The sequence below is a fragment of the Pungitius pungitius genome, chromosome 5 (genome assembly GCF_949316345.1).
Source record: "Pungitius pungitius chromosome 5, fPunPun2.1, whole genome shotgun sequence".
NCBI classification, from domain to species: domain Eukaryota; kingdom Metazoa; phylum Chordata; class Actinopteri; order Perciformes; family Gasterosteidae; genus Pungitius; species Pungitius pungitius.
Genome location: NC_084904.1, coordinates 12,271,975 through 12,292,006, shown reverse-complemented (window position 1 = coordinate 12,292,006; position 20,032 = coordinate 12,271,975). Strand labels below are relative to the sequence as shown.

General features: G+C 41.7%; 1 protein-coding gene across 1 annotated transcript; it reads right to left on the bottom strand.

Moving 5' to 3' along the window:
* Positions 1 to 5,772: 5,772 nt before the first annotated feature.
* Positions 5,773 to 19,017, bottom strand: lnpep (leucyl/cystinyl aminopeptidase). The gene is made up of 22 exons (XM_037482938.2): positions 18,629 to 19,017; positions 16,327 to 16,421; positions 15,624 to 15,826; positions 14,337 to 14,448; positions 13,959 to 14,216; positions 13,603 to 13,793; positions 13,252 to 13,390; positions 12,662 to 12,796; positions 12,458 to 12,578; positions 12,229 to 12,380; positions 12,013 to 12,126; positions 11,800 to 11,931; positions 11,502 to 11,636; positions 10,526 to 10,686; positions 10,363 to 10,451; positions 10,090 to 10,276; positions 9,806 to 9,962; positions 9,379 to 9,563; positions 9,072 to 9,233; positions 8,242 to 8,382; positions 8,050 to 8,131; positions 5,773 to 7,946 (listed from the first exon to the last, which is right to left on the bottom strand). Exons 1-22 carry the CDS (start codon positions 18,654 to 18,656, stop codon positions 7,815 to 7,817), a joined length of 3,111 nt encoding a protein of 1,036 aa, XP_037338835.1. The 5' UTR covers positions 18,657 to 19,017; the 3' UTR covers positions 5,773 to 7,814.
* Positions 19,018 to 20,032: the final 1,015 nt, after the last annotated feature.

Sequence of the window (20,032 nt, the reverse complement as noted above, 5' to 3'; positions counted from 1 at the left end):
TTTAAATGGATTGGATTGGAGTAACTTTTATTATTTAAGAGCTGAGTCATTTCTGCGGAAATATTTGGTGGCCATAATATAATATAAGTGTGGTGGAAATTAGTGGATAAAGCTCTTGTGTGAAATCAAAAGCACCTTAAACTCGCTTTGTGATTACCGTGGACTAGTTTAGGTCACATGCTTTAGGTCACACAACATGACCGAGTTCCTGAAAAACTCACAATGTGCAGATCAAAAAATCTCCCCCAACAATAATAGCGTGTAAAATTAGCATTAGACACATCAGTAAATGTCTATCACTACATGTCTTTACTGTACACTGTGGAATTGCACAACCTTCATTTCAAATAAATAATACATTAAGTTAAAAAAGGTCTCACTGAATGAATGGTATCCTTTCGTGGAATCAAACATAACAAATAAAGAATAGGCTCCACCTGTTTTTGCACCACGCCACAAGAGAACATGCATCAGCAACAACATTTCATTGATGCGAGTCAGACTGTGGTGTCACCTCATTTAACGGCAGGGCGGGGTTGGGCAGGGATGATGTAAAGTCAGAATCTACCCAGGGCCCATCGTACACCAGATGTAATCGGCCAACAAACCAACAATCGGTCAAAATATAAGTCTGCAAACAAATGGGCAAATGTGTTTGCAGGTTTTTTTGCCCCTTTTACAATAAATACTTAGTCTTCAGGTGTAGCTTCTTTTGCCTGTTCTGAAAGCTACATCTGGTCAAGTGCATTTGAAAATGTAAATACATGCCTGCGCACAGGCTGCTCCAGCAGGAGGAAAAGAAGTCATATATTTGTTGCTGATGTAATTTAACGGATGATCTGAATGGTTCTCGGGGTCAGATTTGCCTCTGTCTTGTGATTACCTCCGCCAGCCGCTATTCCTGTTGTGCCTGTTTCTCTCTCTTAATTTACTCCAGAGGGTGTGAGGTTTCTGGGGCAAGAAACCGAAAGAGGCATGGGAGATATATATCAAGATTTAGAGATGGTCAGATAAGCAGAAATGGTACAACTGTCCAGAAGCTTCCAGAATTTTTACAGAGAATTTAAACATAAGACTGCAGACTTTTCTATTTGAGAAGAAGTTTCGACACCTTATGAATGGTGAGTATAGAAATATAGAATACAACACTTACTTAAAATAAAACAAAATATCAGAAGAAAAGGCATTAATTTCCTTCGCTTATAATGAATTGGTTTCAGTTTTTTAAACAAAATGATTTTAAAAGTGCTTGGAGATAACAACTTGTCCTCACACTTTTTTACATTTTTTAAACTGTTAACCCCAGCAGCATTATCATGTCGCAAATCATTTGAAATGCTTCAATGACCTGAAGTGACGGCTGTTTAAATAAGTGTTAGATTTACTGAATGCTTTCAAAGTATTTTTGCCAGTTCAATTAATATGTGTCTGTATACCATCGCTGTGCGTTCTGACCATTTAAATCTAATGTTGCGATTATACATCAGTTGAACAATCTCTAAAAACGACTAGGCATATATACTAATTTTCCCTTAAAGCTAAACGTCTTGTCAGTGTTACAGCTAAGTCAAAGGAGCCTTGGTCATGGTGCAACACAAACACATCATCGTGAGACACACATTTCATTCTCAGACATGTGAAATAGTCAGAGGTGGGACAAAGTCATTGTTATGCAAGTCACAAGTAATTCTGCCCTCGAGTCCCGAGTCGAGTCGAAGATGAGGCAAGTCCCAAGTCGAGTCATAAGTCTTATTATTTTAGTTTCGAGTCATTTCAAGTCCTTTTATTATAGTGGGGACGGGGAACCCTGGGTGATGGTGCGCTGCCTCACAGACCTAGACTACGAAGGGAAGGGTAATGGTGGATCGAGTGTGACTGTGTTATAGTACTTGTACTATGTTGGCGAGGATTTCCATCGGAGTCTGAATCCGGGTTCAAAAATCCAGATTTTTGTAAGCATGAACGAGCTGTCTCGTTGATACGGTCAAATGGACTGCAGTGATTGGATGTCGTGCAGGCAGCGCGCGCTCTCTGCATACAGGTGGCGCACATTTTTTCGACAGATGCAGATAAACAGAGCGGCGCGGCCGTGTGAAAATGTTTTCCCCCAGTTTTCATGGGAAGTAGCAAGTCTTCTCGAGTCAAAAGGCTCGAGTCCAAGTCAAGTCACGAGTCATCGATGTTAAAGTCCAAGTCGAGTTGCAAGTCTTTGTGCGTTTTGTCGAGTCGAGTCGAGTCTGAAGTCATCAAAATTCATGACTCGAGTCTGACTCGAGTCCAAGTCACATGACTCGAGTCCACACCTCTGGAAATAGTACCAACCTCATAGGGACCAAGGAATAATACTCATCTTGTCTTTAGAAAAAGTTTAAACGGAACTGCAACAAAGTCATCCGTAAAGTGTAGGACCCACGGTGGAATGGACCAGAGGGCGAAGTTAGAGGGACCTCTAGTGGAGCAGCACAGCAGCGTTATGACAGAGGAGTGGTTATCTGAACCATGTTGCTATCCTAACATCTCAGTAGCAAGCAGGTTATCACAAGATCTGAGACTCAGCCAGCCAGTCTGTGGAAAGGCCTTTTTCTGACTGAAGGGTCAGAGAGATTAAACCTTTGCCAACGTCATATTATAAATGCAGGATCATCTCATGATAACAAACCATACTTTCAAAGGATAATGGCCTGAAAGCAATTTTACAAATGCACAAATGGACAAATTCACATCTTTAACAAAAGATCCAATACACATCGTCAGCTGACCACGATTAAAATGCAAAACTCTGCATGAGAGAGGCCATGTTTCAATCCACATTTGCTGCTTGGTGCCATTAACATGTCATGTCAGGAGAGGAGGTGTGGAGCATTGTGTTGTTGTGTTGTTGTGTTCCCCCAGTGACAACCCTTTGTGTATCACCGATCAGGCGTCATGTCACTGGCGTACCAGCAGATCACACCGATCAATCTGACGCCCACAGAGCTGGAGCTGCGAATGCAGGCGCCTGTGACCGTGCACAAGCTCCCCGGGTCATCCTCGCAGGGCCAATCATATTTGGTTGCTCTTCCAATGAGGTTTTTGTGACTGAATGGGGTCAACAGTGATTTGTCAATTGTTTGATGAGTTAGGTGCGTGACTCATGACACATTTTCTTGGCTTTCGTCTTGATTCATTTGATTTGGCCGATGAATGAAACCTATTTACTTTCAAACCATTAATTTTTATGACTCGCTGACAAACGAGTTGACGAGTTGACTCGTTTGTCAACCTGCTGACTGGATTCTGCAAGGGGTGTGCGCATCACTCGGGGTGGAATTGTTCTGGCCGCATTCTTCACAAAGAAGTAATAAATCAAATCTCTGTGGGCACGTCAGCAAAGATATTAAACTGTTGGGCGTAGTCAGACATCTGAAGTAAAGTGTAAAGTACCTCCCTCAACTTCAGTAGAACTTTGAGCAAACATTTTTATCATCCCCCGGTTTAGCTGTTTGAAGAAAATGGAGCCATTTTTCCACGCGTTTTGTCAACGAGGCGCTTTCTTCTGAAACGCTGGATCGGAGGTTTGTCAATAATGAGACACAGAAAAATGTCCGATATTTTGGTTATACACGTCCAATAAGGAGCAGTGCACATTGTATGTTTCTTTAATGCAAAGTAAGACTATAAGACTACAAAGCAAAGACTACAAGGCAGGTGGAAACAGTACGCTACATCACGACTATGTAGTCGTACTAGTTTCATGGTTTATTGACACAAAGAAAACACAGAGGTACCATGTTTTTTCTTTTCTCCATTTAAAACCCAAAACTAAATATTTGTAACGCAAAGTTGTTGTTGAATCCATAACAAAAATATGAGAAGCAATAAAAGGATTTGATTCTGCTTTTTTGCAATTTCCCCTTTTTTGCATTTGCATTTTTTTTTTTTTTGCAATTTTATACTCTATCTATATATATATATATATATATATATATATATATATATATATATATATATATATATATATATAGAGTATTAGATCTTGTTATCATCAAATAGCAGATAATAAGTGTGTATTAGAAAATCTAGGTTTCATTTCAAGAATTGGGTGGTGGACAGTAAGCGAGGGTCTGGATTTTGTGCTTTGCGTATCTTAAAAATGCAAAAAAAATGGGAGGCACTAAAATGTGTCATCCTTAGTCAATAATAGGCTTCTTAGAAAGTTGAATTCATCTCAAGGGGAGAATGCAGCCACGACTGGATACCCAAAATACTATGAAGGTTGGTCATTTTAGTGGAACATTCTACACTCACCGGCCACTTTATTAGGTACCCCATGCTAGTAACGGGTTGGACCCCCTTTTGCCTTCAGAACTGCCTCAATTCTTCGTGGCATAGATTCAACAAGGTGCTGGAAGCATTCCTCAGGGAGTTTGGTCCATATTGACATGATGGCATCACACAGTTGCCGCAGATTTGTCGGCTGCACATCCATGATGCGAATCTCCCGTTCCACCACATCCCAAAGATGCTCTATTGGATTGAGATCTGGTGATTGTGGAGGCCATTTGAGTACAGCGAACTCATTGTCATGTTCAAGAAACCAGTCTGAGATGATTCCAGCTTTATGACATGGCGCTTTATCCTGCTGAAAGTAGCCATGGGTACATTGTGGTCATAAAGGGATGGACATGGTCAGCAACAATACTCAGGTAGGCTGTGGCGTTGCAACGATGCTCAATTGGTACCAAGGAGCCCAAAGAGTGCCAAGAAAATATTCCCCACACCATGACACCACCACCACCAGCCTGAACCGTTGATACAAGGCAGGATGGATCCATGCTTTCATGTTGTAGACGCCAAATTCTGACCCTACCATCCGAATGTCGCAGCAGAAATCGAGAATCATCAGACCAGGCAACGTTTTTCCAATCTTCTATTGTCCAATTTCGATGAGCTTGTGCAAATTGTAGCCTCAGTTTCCTGTTCTTAGCTGAAAGGAGTGGCACCCGGTGTGGTCTTCTGCTGCTGTAGCCCATCTGCCTCAAAGTTCGACGTACTGTGCGTTCAGAGATGCTCTTATGCCCACCTTGGTTGTAAGGGGTGGTTATTTGAGTCACTGTTGCCCTTCTATCAGCTCGAACCAGTCTGGCCATTCTCCTCTGACCTCTGGCATCAACAAGGCATTTCCGCCCACAGAACTGCCGCTCACTGGATGTTTTTTCTTTTTCGGACCATTCTCTGTAAACCCTAGAGATTTTCTGCGTGAAAATCCCAGTAGATTAGCAGTTTCTGAAATACTCAGACCAGCCCTTCTGGCACCAACAATCATGCCACGTTCAAAGTCACTCAAATCACCTTTCTTCCCCATACTGATGCTCGGTTTGAACTGCAGGAGATTGTCTTGACAATGTCTACATGCCTAAATGCACTGAGTTGCCGCCATGTGATTGGCTGCTTAGAAATTAAGTGTTAACGAGCAGTTGGACAGTTGTACCTAATAAAGTGGCCGGTGAGTGTATGTGGCGAATTTAAATCCAGATTTCAAATAGAAACCTACTGAACAAAGTAAAATACTAATGAGAGCAAAAACTTTCCAGAGATCTAGAAAGACAAGCAGGGTGCGTTTATCACGTGAAAGACATTGCAATTTTGTGCTTGAATGTGATGGAGTTGGGAGAAATGGCTTTAAGTCATCATCAGATTTTTTAAATTAAAATCTTAAAAGTTGCATTATATTTAGTATGTAAATACTAAATGATTTCCGTTGGGATTTATTAAAGAAAAGAAAATACAAAGTCGTCAGAAAACATCTTTTATTTATATCTCATTCACATATGGAGCAACACAGTTTGAAAAGCATCTGCTCCATTTTATCTCCGTGCCAAAACGGAGACAATCTGATCGGTATGTAACATATACTCCACTACAATCCTGTCATCAGATCGCACACGTCCCTGATTCACCTACTTCTACTGAACCTGGTACCTGATTGACTCTTAGCTCTTAAAAGCTATTGCAAATGACTTCACACGACACACAGCTTCTGTCAACGAAGTATGATGGAGCATCAAAGTGCCGCAGCCTCAATGAGGATGATTAATTCCTCTGAATGCTGGCATTTGAAAAATAGATGAGACGTGACCACAATTAGCAAAGACACAGCGATTGAGGTGTGTCTTTAAAAGCATTTTGTCAACGCAGTGGCTGTTGAATAGACTGGATGGAACAAGCTAATGCTCAAGTGAAATACGAAATACAATGATCTAAACTACGAGAGCCTTTTCCTGTTGGGAATGCTCAATCCTCTGGACCCTTCATTCTGTTGCCCCCCCTCCCCTCTGACAGAAATGTTTCAGATAATATGACAACAAAGAAAGAAACCTGTCCCATAAAAGGGTTAAGGATGTTTAAATAAAATCTGAATGCATGTTATTTCCTCAATTATCTAAAATACCATGTCAGTGATGGAGTGAATAAGTAAATAGTACCATTTTAAATGAAGCTGTGACTAAGAGTACAACTGTATTTCAATAGAATCCACAAAAATAGCTGTGCTACACCTCGTTAACAAGAAGCAACAGGACTGGTTAATGTAAGTTTGAACCTTCTTTATATGTATTTGGCTGATAAAGCTCTTCCTGGACAGATTAGCCATGCCCAACTTAAATGTTCTTCTATTTACGTTGTATCTTCAATTTGCACTTAGCCCTTAGAACACTTACATTCAGCAAATTACCTCCCTGGAGTAGTCTCAATCAAAAAATACATCGACGGTATTTGACCAATAACCTTAAACAACCTTATACATTTTATCTCTACACTTTATATACACACAGGCACACGATACTAAGCAAATCCTAAAAAGTTCAAGATGTTTAAAACGTTATATCCAAAATTGCAGGAGAAAACAGGGTTGAACATATTTACATCATAATTAAAAGCTTACAGTGAGAGCACTGCTGGCAAAACCTAAATCTAAATAACAACTAAAGTAATCAGAGCTAAACGGGCTTATTAGCGGTAGAGGAAGAACGAAATCAACATTTGGCTTTTGGCTCGCCTGCTCTCCCTGAAGACACATTGGTTGTTGCTTTAAACCTGCACTGCTGTGCAGTACGCCACCTACTGTACACAGTGGGGAGGTTTCTCAGTACATTCTACTCATACAAACGCAGCATGAAAAATAAGGTAAATGCACGTGTAACTACACGTCAGAATGGTCAGTAGCTATTTTGTAACATGGGGATCGAAGGTCAGTTCAATTCAAGAATGATACCTCTCTAAAAGTACCAGTCATTTTCACCTCTCATTGCAGACAATCCCTGACAGCTCGAGAAACATATATAAGACAATGTGAGATAAAGTCCAGGACCGACACACACACACACACACACACACACACACACACACACACACACACGTTAACATTCTTTGTACTTCCTCTTTTTGAAGTGGCCTGCACAGCTCATACAGTTCAGGGCCTGAGAGCACGTAGAGGAAAAGGAGTGAGGCTGATGCAAGATTGTCTGCTCCAGCACGACGTTTAGATGAGAGCTGCAGAGGAGAGGTTTGGTCGACAGCATAAAGAGTGAGGAGTGCGTTTGCATCAGACAACTTCCAGTCGGACACACAATCAGAGCTACCCTGAGCTAGCAAAAAAACCTCACAGGAACAATACGGGCCACCCAGGAAAAAGCGAAACCTCTGGCTTTGATTAGTACTCTGGCCTGGTTAAAAGAGTAAAGAGACACTGTGTTACAATAGTGCAAACAGTGTTGTTGTCTTGACGATGGCCCCTTTTTGCTTGCCAGTGGGGCAGACTGGATGGAGCGGCTGTATTAGAGCCATTTTTTGAGCGTGGCCAAGTTCTTTTCCATCCAGCGCTGGTTCAGCCTGATGGTTTCCAAAGCTTCCTGCACGCTCCTCATCTGAGAGCCGCGCTCCTTCAAACTATAGAAGAAGCCCTGAACCTGCACAACACACACACACACACACACAGATGTTAAGTTATAACCTCAAATCAAATACACTGCATAAGAAACTTATTTTATCGTTTAAAAAAAAATAACATACTTGATCAAGATGTGCCTGTGTGGAGAACTGAGAGGTGGTCGACTTGATGATTGTCTGGATGGCAAAGGAGCCCACAGGGAACCTGCAGCCAAAAACACAGAATCCCTGATTTTGAAGTTGCCATCTACATGTGAAACAATCTTAAAAATGTATTCTGTGACACCTCGTATGGCGCTAAGGGAGACCACTTACTTCTCAATGAGGCTGTCCCAGTTCTCTTGGATAAAATCCCAGACAAACAAGTATCCGGTGAAGCCATTACACACAGTGCTGATGACCAGAGGCAACTCCTGTGTCTGGATGACATCCCCCATCAGACCTGCCTTTAGAACCCTAGAGAGCGCAGGAAGTTTTCAGATGACGTCAAGTGCATAAAAAACCCTGTCGCTGCACTCCTATACAGCATGAAAAGTAATCAAAGATTGGGGACTTGGTGACTGAAACTGTCAGATGAAGATTTCAACTTCAACTGAATTAAAAGGAAAGAAAATAATTAACGCATCTTGATGTGGTAATGAGGACAGCACCAAGAACATGAAATCTTAATATAAATATAAGATATTGAAGAAGTCCATTATGTTGGAATGTTGTCTTTGTTTTATGGGTTTATTTTACTTCAGGCACCATGAACTATTTTCTTTATTGCATAATGCAACATTTTGGTGTTATTTTATTGGTCCCTGAATAACATTTCCAACCCTGCGGACTGTAACTGCTGCACAGAATGAACCGCTACTACAAGAAACACACCAACAGGGGTCAACAGAAGGTACTGGGGTCACTGCATACAGCGTCTGGCTTGACTGGAGTCAATGTGTGGGATATTTTTTAAGTACATTCATCAAGGAATTGCTCTCAGCGTGGTTTAGTAGGATTTTGCTTGTAGGACTTGTTTCGAGAGCAAAATGCTCTGGACATTCACAATATTGCTGCTCTGTTATCCATGTGACTTGTGTGTTGGATTCCTCCTTCTTTAAGTCTTTCAGTTGATGGCCAGAAGCAAAAAACACAAAAACACTTACCATACTAAGAGCCGTGCGTCCTGAGTAGACGCTAGGCCACGGAGCATTTTTCGCTTCTCAGCATCATAGGTGACATGTCCGTACATGCTAAGCAAAGTGCCCCAATCTTCATTTGATTGAGCAGCCACAGTGAATACGACTTGCTGCAGATCACCTGGGATCCTGCGGGAAGTAAACACATGCAAACCTATTTTAGGATCAAAGTAGAAAAGAATGCCGAAGTTTGGGCTCTCCCTCCAAGCCTGCAATAGCTTTCAATGTGACCCAGAAAAGCCAGTTCAAACCCTGAGTTGTGTGCTGTACGTACCGCAAGGTTCCATTGGACTCGACATAGTGTTTGAACAGGGCTTGGGCTTTCTTAATGCACTTCTCTTCATTCAGACCACAGGCCATCTCCAGCAGGGCAGAGCGAAGCTCCTGTTTGGACACACTGTCCTCCTCTTCCCACGTTTGTTTGTCCATCAGAGAACCAAACTGATTCAGAATGTAAGACTGTCGTATGTAACAAAAACAATGATGAATACATTAGTGCACAAAACACTACATTTAAACACCCAACAAGAATGAATGACACACAATAAAAAACGTTTCTTTTTAAAAACTTTAAAAAACCGGGACTTTCAAAACTAAAACATCATGTGGGTTTTTGACAGAAATGTGGCTTTTTATATATTTAAAAGTATCTGGACCTACATTTCTAAACCGTGTGCGGTTGTGTGAGCATGTGTATCTACCTTCATCCGGGCCACAAGGCGGTGCTCTTGTCTTTTGTCAAGCAGCCGGTAGATTACACCGAGCTGTGACAAGGCCTCCGTCACAGGAGAAGTATGATTTTCATTGGACATGTACCTCAAAAGGTGGAGGACTTGGTTGAAGGACACCCGTCCAAGTCTGTTAAAAACACAAGACGGTGAGGTGGAAAATCAAAGCTTTTTAAAAGGCAAACACAAAAATTAGAAAACACTCCTCTACTAATGTTTGTCCTGTAACTAAATGCAACTATGTGGGTCGGTTTTACCTGGAAAGAGCAAACATGTTGTGTACGAGCGAGGCCCGGTCCTCGTGCGTCAAAACATTGACATTGTTGGAGAGAGCATTTATGAGAGCGGCCCAGCCCTCATCTTCGTAGTGGGTGATGTAGAAGCCTGTGTTTCTGTAGTTCAACTTCATCCACTTAATACTTTCTGGTAGCTCCTTCAGCGTCTCTGAAAACACACACAAACATGCGGCATCTGGCCCAAAGTTCTTGATTGTCTTAACTGGAAGTTGCAGGTAACACTTTGTGTTTTACCTGACTTGGTCTTCAGATAGAATGTCCTTCTGCACTCAGGGGCCACACTACAGTTGTCAGTGACGTACGTCACCGGAATATTCCACAAGCTAAAAGGAGCATAGGATACAGTATGGGTTGTGTTGTGCTTCTATAATCTGTCTGTGGATGGAATTTAACCCACCTGGAGGTCTGCGTGGCGTTGTCAGATGTGAGTCGGAAGGGCTCCTGCGTGAGGGTCACCTGACCTCCCTTACGGCTTACAGTGACCAATGGGAAACCTTTCTGGGATGTCCATGAGCTCATCATATCTGATACATTGGGGTGTTGGGCAGAGACTTCCACCTGAGGACAGGATGAGCAGAGTCAGTAATAAAAAACTACTGTCGGTATCTACAGCATACAGCACTCTTGACATCCCCTCAAAGAAAATTACAGAAAAAAGATTAGTGCTCTTAAAGATCAATACAAATAAAGGTGCGAGCAGCGATGGACAGGTCCTCGCTACACGGCGCACGTGGGGGCGCTGGCTGAGCGGCTACATCACTGCCGAGAACGCCTGTAAACGCCGGACAAAGCGTCGTAGTTTCATATTTTTTCAAGCTTTATGCATTTTTTTTTTTAAAACGCCATGGTTTCAAAATCACACTGCACAAATTTGAAAAGAATTGGGTTTGATCTCTGGGAGGAGTTTGGCCTTTTACAATAAAAAGCAATGGAAAAAAGCAAAATGGTCAAAAATGCATGCTAAAGATTGCCTTTATGTGTGCAAAATTTCAAATCAATCGGGCAACTGTGGTCTTTTTCATATTTCAAGGGAAAGCTGTAGAGACATTTCTTTAAAACCCAATGGAAGACCCAAAGATATTTTTCACCAATCCTGATAGGCATGTGAAATTTAACAACTTTTGGGATATGATAAAGTCCCCCAAAAGGTAAAAATACTATAATAATAATAATTCCTTGAAATACAACAATTATCAGAAGCCATTTTTGTTGATAATAAAGCTCCCGAGACATTTCTTTGTGACCAACCATTAAGTAATGACAGTGACAAGAGCCAAACGCATCTAATTTCAGATGAGTATATTTCAAACACATGCTTGCTGATGGATAACAGATGGAAGATAAACTTCAGATATAGCCACACACTGACACACCTGTGTGAGACTGTTCCAGAGGTCGTTAGTGTCTGTGTTTAATCCACTGAACTCTTTCAGGTATTGAATGATTCCCTTTCTGAACTGTTGGTCCCCTGGCAGGGAGGCATTCAGCATCAGTAGAATGGATGCACCCTGAAAGACACAAGCACACCCTAAACAAAGCACTCACTAAAGATCTGAATGAGCGTGAGATCCAGTGGAAAAAAATCCCTTTGAGTTAAACAGTACGGTATGGAGGGCCAGGGAATTAAGGAAAATCACATCCATCGTTGTATGTATAATTAGAGCAGCGTACCTTTTCATAGGACACAGAGTCAAACATCTCTTCCACCTGTTCTGGCTTATTAACCTCTGTTGACACGGCGTGGGAGGAGTTAAGCGCGTCTTTGTCCAAAGCTCTGAAGCGTACTGCCAGGAACAAATTACCCTACAAATAAACACAGGGTTTACTGCAACGGCACACAACTTTATCTGCGTCATATTATACGAGGCAGAAGTGTTAACTTACAATGTCCAGCTGGGGAAAAACAGTCTGCAGCGACATGTACTGCATGTATGTGGCGAAGCCTTCGTTGAGCCACAGGTCATTCCACCACCTCATCGTCACCAGGTTTCCAAACCACTGCAATAATCATCAGAGATGCATTAGGAACCCGACCGCAGCATCTTCCTAACCCTAAGCCTTATCTTCTTCTTTCACATACCAATAGGCAAACACAACTACCTGATGAGCGAGCTCATGCGCGATGACGGAGGCCACCACTTGTTTTTCCAGAGGAGAGGACTGTTTGCCCACAAGCAGGCTGGTTTCTCTGAAAGTGATGAGTCCCCAGTTCTCCATGGCTCCTGCCAGGAAGTCTGGGATGGCTACCAGGTCTGTCAAAGGAGAAATGAATGACATTGTGATGTCTGTTCACCTGGTGGGAAAAAGCCAAGTGCCCTTGTGCACGGACCTAGTTTTTTGAGGGGGTAGTTAATTTCAAAGAACCCATTGTAGAACTCCAGCAATTTGCAGGCGGTGTCCAGAGCGTAGTCAGTGTGCTCCCACTTCTCTGGCACGGAGTATACAGACACCTAAAACACACATATATACACACACCTTATACATATATATATATATAAAAACCAAAAAGGATTCATAGTTTAGAAAGATTTACCTGAGTGTCTGAAACATTTCTGCTGATATGGGTGAAGTTAGCTACGATGAAGGCGACCAGGTAGGTGCTCATGTTGACGCTGGTCTTTTCAAACTCATCTTCAATGAGGCCATTGGAAAGTTGTGTGCTTTTGGCCTGAAATAAAAAGGACAATATTACTACCAAATAAAACCCCAAACTACAAACCCAAACCAATTTACGGTCTAATTATTTGTCCCCACAGGGAAAGCTGACGGGTACCCCTCTCCTCAAGGAAAGATGCAACATAATGTACCGTGAGCAATGACAATGTCCATCTATGTGACTAGCATTAAATTATTGGTTAGATGCAGATGACAATGTGTGGGGGAGGAGAGAAGGCGACCATGCACACTGACAGAGACCAACCTATTTGTGGGTCCTAAACATTGTAAAGCAGATAATAGACACAATAGACCCTGTATCTAGCATGCTACATGGAAATCATGCAATTGGCATTTGATGTTTTAATAAATTTGGTTGGTGAGTTCAGAAATAATGTTTTTCTTCAGTAAACTATGTACTATGTTTCAACACTTAAAAAAGCAGGCGTTCATTAAATATTACAGTACCTTTGGCATGTTGGAAAGACTCAGGTGGTTTGGTTTCCTGCGGATTCTAATCAGGAAGGTGGCTTTGAAATCTGGTGCATCAAAGCAAGGAAAGGCCTTCCTAGCTGATAGTGGCTCAAACTGGGTGGCAGCTAATACCCTGGTGACAAGCGGGAGATGAGCAAGGTAATAAAATAAATTGGATATTTCCTGTAAAATCAACAAAACAGTGAATTATTTTGGATATGGAAATGTTATGACCCTGTTTTGATTGTGTCAGTTCACCAGTTGAGCCAAAGGGAAAAGTCTTTATTGTGCAGGAAATCTTTCCAATATTTTGAAGTATTTTCACAGCCACATAGTCATGTGTACCTTTTGCTTCCATCTTTTTCAGTGTATGAGCTGTTGTAGAAACCGTCGTAAGCATGCGAGAGGTTGGCAGAGTAATCCAGAGTCAAAACGCAGTACTGGCCGGTCTTCAGCACCTCTGTGAATTCAACAGCTATCTGCTCTCTGGGTTTGTACTCCAGCACAGTCACTCCTCTGGCCTCCCCGTCACCCAGCTGCAAGACAGGGATGGCCAGTTGGCAAACAGCAGACAACATAAGAAAAATATTTATTTTCAATCATGTTATTTTGTCAAATACAAATAATTGTGTGCATATCATCTAAACTCTCAGTGTGTTTTAACACATTGTCAGCAGCACAAAGAGGCCCTTCCATCCCACCTTGAAAGTAGCGTTGGTGATGTTGAGATAAGCGCTGTGCAGGACGATGCACTTGGTGTTGTGAAGCACAGACATGGTGATGATGGTGCGACCGGTGAAGGTCATGTTGTCAAGGTCGGGGTTAAGGGTGAGGTCATAGCTAAGGGGACGTATGCTGCGAGGCAGCCGGAGCTGTGCCCACGGAAACACTGCGCCACTGGTGGACAGAGGGTAGACTTGCTCGAAGGGAGAGGTCTTGTTGGTCTTTGGACAACCACTCTGCATTTCGATAGAGGGTTGGAGTCATAAGAGAAAGGAGTTTTATTTCCACATAATGATGCGTGTAATGTGTAGTTCTTTACATTAGTTACCTAAGCAGAAGGATTTTTTCTTTCTTACCCTGGTAAAGGTGCATCCAGGTAAGAAGTATAGCACCATGGTCATAGAGGCCACTATCACCAGAAATAACATACAGACAACCAGGGTACGAGCAGAGGGTCGTACACATGACCTGAAACCATAAAGAGTTTAATTACTTAACAATTTACATATTCAGGATGAAAAGGAACAGCAGTGCAAATGAAGACAAAAAAGTGACAACAGTCGCTTCAACTTAGATCCAAGTGTACCTTCATCTTTGCTTTATCTGCATCATGTAGAGATGAAATTTTGACTATAATTTGTCCTTTCCGGGTCACGTAGAACTAAACCGCAGGCTATAAGACAATTTCAATGGGGGCTGGCGATGTGAATCTACAAAATGACGCCCGATTGTTGTTGCTTTGTGACGAGCGTGAGGGGCTACGAATCAAATCAGAGCTGATCTGAACTTAGTTATGCACATCAAAACAATAATATGCTTTTGTATATATAAAACGCTGTTAGCCAGTTCATAATGCTATTTAAAATCCTAATTACGTCAATGTGAACAATGAGTCTTTCAATGCAGGACCATCTGGATGCTTTTGTTGCTTCTAGTGTGAATCAGGCTCTTGTCATCTCCCGTCTGGACTATCTCTCCTGGCAGGTCTCCCCGCTACCGCCATTCGACCTCTGTAGCTCATCCAGAATGCAGCAGCTCGACTGGTCTTCAACCTTCCGAAATTCTTCTACACTACTCCACTCCTCCGCTCTATTCACTGGTTCACAAATTGTCGCACTTAAATTGTACTTGGCACTTATCTTTAACAGGTTGTAAATTAGCTTATTTGATGAAATTGCACTTTATTTTTTTTTGTTCTTCCGAGTTTATATCTCCGTGGTTGAAATACACTTATTGCAAGTCGCTTTGAATTAAAACGTCAGCTAAATGACATGTAATGTCATTTGCTTTAATCAGCAACTGTCCACAATGTTTCTGACGGGACTTTGAATGTTTAATCAAAGTCCAACCTGTTCTCCTTAACCAACAGGATTTGTTAAATAATTGTATGTAAATGTTAAACAAAGATGAGTTCATGAAGGACGGGTTTTGATTTAGCCCATAGGGCTGGTTACTGTGTACATTGGTGGAAGCAAATGTTGTTAATTCAATATGGCCAACTCAAAATGTGTTTCATTCAATTCAATTTGACAGTGTGTCCAAACTTTTCACTGGTACCGTATGTCACACAAGCTTTCCATGTGATAATGCACAATCATCAGTACTGCACAGCTGCCCAGATAACAACCATATCAGTGCATTACCTGGGTGCACCCTGCCTGGTGTATGGGGAAGAGCAGGATCTGTGCGCAGCGCTGCGGTTCATGAAGGACATGCCCAGCAGACGGGCTGATGATTCGCAGTCCTCATCATCCTCGTCCATGTCGTTCTCTCCCAGGCCTCGCACCAGCAACCGCGAGCTGCGAGGTTCATACACCACGTCGTCGGGGTCAAGAGCTTGACATGTCTGCAGAGAGCGTGCACGGTACACTGTCATTTTACAGTGTAGCTGTGCGTGTTCATGCAAAATGTTCAGAACTGGACAGCCCGCCTAGGTACATTAATACAGAGTAAGATATGTGCCTGAACATCCTGATTCGAGCACATTAGAGGTTTTTGTTATTAGGTCTGCAGTTGATGCAGACGATATATTGAACATAAGGGGTGCAAAGTGAGTGAAGGCAGAGGTGGTGTATTACGTTTTTAGGTAATGACAAAAGCTATGTGGTTAAGAGGGGCGTAGTGTATTCGAACAAGGTCTTATTTCAGATAGTTGCAGCTGACCAAAAATAGTTTACAGAGCAATAGTAAACGGAAAGTGTGCAAATGAGCATCATTAGCCATCCTTAAATAGTGATGGGTATTGTTTTTTCCGATACCGGTGCTAAAATTCAAAATATTGAGCCAGACTGTTACTTAAAATGAACACATCCATAGCAGGAATAGAGTAAGATGACATGGGCCTACTGGAAATGTAGTGGAGTCTTTAGCCAAATCCACAACATCAGGTTCTTCTTCAAACATACGGTTCTCAATCATGTTCCTCGGCTGGTTGGATCGGTCTGCAACACACAGAGGGAGAGAACTCAGAGAGGAGATTCTTAAAAGAAATTAGATCATATAATAATAAAAGAATAAAATCGAAATAATTATACCCTGACATGCACACAGAATTGTATGTTAAATATGTGCTGAGATTTTTGGAGTTCCAAAGTTTTTCTCAGAGGATGATTTTTGACTTAGTTTTTGTTATTGTGTGTACGTGCAAGAGAGTTTTTGTTATTGTGTGTACGTGCAAGAGACTTGTTTAATAAGGAAGTGATTGAGTTACTTCAGTTTCCTGTTGGTAAACCTCCTGCTGCATTTCCTAGTAATTTATCCTACAAAGAATGGGTTCATAAGACCGTTGAAACAACTACTATCAAGTATACATTTCCTTCACAGTGTGTTCGTAAATGTGTAGGAAGAAATCCTAGAAGAAAACCCGGACAAAAGGCCCTTTAAAACAGGATAAAGCGAATACAGGAAATCACAATTCATGACAACGGTTATGTCATGTTTTACAAAATCCCATGTGACTTGTCCAGCCAGATTCTCCCAACCACCGTTCTCAGAAATCCTTAAAACAATCAGACGCATGTTCATCTTCCTAATTTAATAATATCAAAAGCAGGGAAAAATCTCAGCAATGTGAGTCTCCCGTAATGCCTTATGTTACATTCCTGCTTTTAAAAAGGGAAAACAATGCATTTTAGTCTCAGATGGTGATGGATTGGAAAGCACTGGGAGCCAGTAAACACTTATGAATAAACACAGTGATCTGTTCACACAGAAAGAAAAAAAAGTCTACCGTTAGCTACCCAAATGAAAGACTAAAGCCTGGAAATGCGCATGGTCAATGTTCTTCCTTGTATGTCCTGTAAAGTGTTGGTAAGACTGTATGAGCTGTCACCACATTCTGTCTGAACGCCATTGCTGTGGTACAATATCCTATTAATAGGCTAGGAACTCAGGAGGTGGGTGGTGTGTAATGTGCAGAGGAGGATATGACCGAATGAAGATCCATTAAAGCAGATCAAACTTGATGAATCATGATTGTTCCAATGGAGGGGATAATATGCCGATAAGCAGGACGGCGTACTCGGATGAGAGAGGGAAATGTATGCGATGGTTATCATCTAGGCTATAATTAGAAGACACACTAAGCAATATGAGCAACCATCAACTCCGGTAATTTGGTCACAAGCTATGTAAATACAGCAGCAGGTCATGTTCATTAGCTGACCACTTCCTGTCACACAAAATACATGTGCGTCAAACGTACACACTACATAAGATGCAGAGTGCCGAGACACATTACTGACACTGCTTGGTTGGTCATTAAAATTAAGGGGAAGGAAGCATCTGTTCCCGTTATCTCACCATTTCCTGGTCACAGGGTGGTTGTGAAATGTGACTTTGGGCTTTTAATAAAAGCCCACTAATCAAAACACACAGAAAGAACAAACAGGAAGTGTTACTACTGTGATTTGGTGATTGCTTCTTCCAGGTTGAGCGCAACATTGAATAAAATATAAGCCCAGGAGGAGGAGAAACTACTGTGTGTATCCTGGTTTATTTGATTAAAGTCATGGACACCCTAGGACCATAATAAAGGTTACAAACCAGCTGTCTTCTGCTTGGCTGAGCCGTGCTGAGCATTATCAGCCCTCTCCACACAAAGACCAGACATAGCTATAATCTGAGCTGTAATCAAATCAACAGACATCGCTGCTGTGTACAACGGTCTACTCAGTCCCCACAGAGACATAGTGTATGTGTGTGTGTGTGTGTGTGTGTGTGTGTGTGTGTGTGTGTGTGTGTGTGTGTGTCGCTTAAACTGTTACGTGGGTCTAACTGGCGACCCAACGTGAAGTGTTAGTTACTACATTACTACAACGTAGTGGTTTTAACGCGTTAACCTATGAGCTAACGTTAGTAAACAAGAATCTGACTAACGTGTTCCTCACGTCACCGGCAACAGAGACACACTGTAATTAACGTAACGTTGTGTTCTGACAAGCTACCAACTGTATAAGAAAAACAATACTAAATAAACTAAAGAGAAAAAAACAACCAAATCCAGTCGCTGCAAAGAGAAATAAAAAGTCTAACTTGTCCCTGTCCACACGTGTCCTCGGGTGAATGTCACTCACATTTAGCTCTGTGCTAATGCCTGCGATTAGCTGGCCTGAAGCTACTAGCCTGTTCCTCTCGTAACGTTAGTTACCTGAGTTGTTACTGTCGAACGGATCCATGGCGGGATGATGTCTCAAGCAGCTCCTCTCGGACAGACGTGTGTTTAGCTAACGTAAGCTAGCTGGACACAATCCACCGGTGCGGGTTAACAAATGCTGTCAATAGGTAGCCGCCTGTCCTCGCTGTTCTGACGTCAAACTTGGAACCAACCGCTAACCAACAATTGATAACGTTAATTGATAATAACGTAAGCAGATATCCATAACTTCCATAAGGAATTGCTGCTTAGTGGAATACAACGGGAACACGCCGTTGTTTAAAAGTCTTACGCTAACGAGGCGTACACAAATCTCAGCCTAACGTGCCCGGAGGTAAACGAACAAACGAACAAATGTCACTTTCCTTCCTCCCGGACCGGTTGTTGACAACCTCTCATCAAATTACAAACTGACATCCTATTGGATGTGCGCACTGTGGGGCGGGGCCATCCGAAGCCTGAGGTCAAGCCAGCCAGCCCATATTTTCATCTGCAGTGCGCGTGTGTATTAGGCATTACGGTAGACGCGCGTAGGAACTGCTTTCAAAGTAAGATACAATGTTACATTGATTCAATAAGTCAGTCAATATATCTATGTCATAAATACATTTAATATAATTTAAATAGATTAAGCTATGTGAAAGACGAAAACTCATGCATGAGCTTTTTTTCTAATCAGAATCGGAATCAGCTTTACAAAGTTTGTTTATGCGTGGAATTTGTCTCCGGTTACACGTTGCTCTCAATCATACATAGATATAAAAATACACAACACAAATATAGGAAATGCGAGAAAAAAAACATATGACAAAATACAACACAAAAACTAAGCATAAACATTTACTGGTATGTACAACATAAATATGAAGGTGGTAGTAGTCCAATATGAATATGTAGTGCAAGTAGTGCAGATGGAGGTGTGCTGGGTCTGGTTTTGGCATACTGTGCTCTGTAGCGCCTACCAGAGGGGAGGAGTTGGAACAGCTTGTGTCCACAGTGTTACCATTTGCTTTTAAATCTAATGTGAAAATAGAAATGAATTGCAATGATTTTAATGGATGAAGTTTTACCTCAGAAAGTCTGAGTCTTTACTTTTTCATTTAAAATTGTATCCGAAATAAGAAGGAGGTTGGCTCATGTATGAGATTTTCTAGGGCTTTTATTCTGAAATTTTACAAAGAATGTATAAAATATAGATATTCTCTGAGGAGATCTGCCAATACCAAGTGCCACTAGTCACTTCATCTAGTACTGTCAATTTGAAATCATCCTGGTCAGTTTACATGTATTCTGTATTCTTTATTAACACAAATGTATTCAAAGTATTCACACAATTTGAATTACAGCTTTCTTTGAAAAACAATTTACATGCAGTAATTAGCTTTGCAAGTTATATAT

Excerpts from the sequence above, each read along its gene's own strand:
- lnpep (XM_037482938.2), bottom strand. The coding sequence starts at position 18,656 with ATGGATCCGTTCGACAGTAACAACTCAG. Across the intron at positions 15,827-16,326 it reads AAGACTCCACTACATTTCCA|ACATGTCAAGCTCTTGACCC; the intron begins GTAGGCCCATGT and ends CGCTCTCTGCAG. Across the intron at positions 9,963-10,089 it reads AACATGTTTGCTCTTTCCAG|ACTTGGACGGGTGTCCTTCA; the intron begins GTAAAACCGACC and ends TGTTTTTAACAG.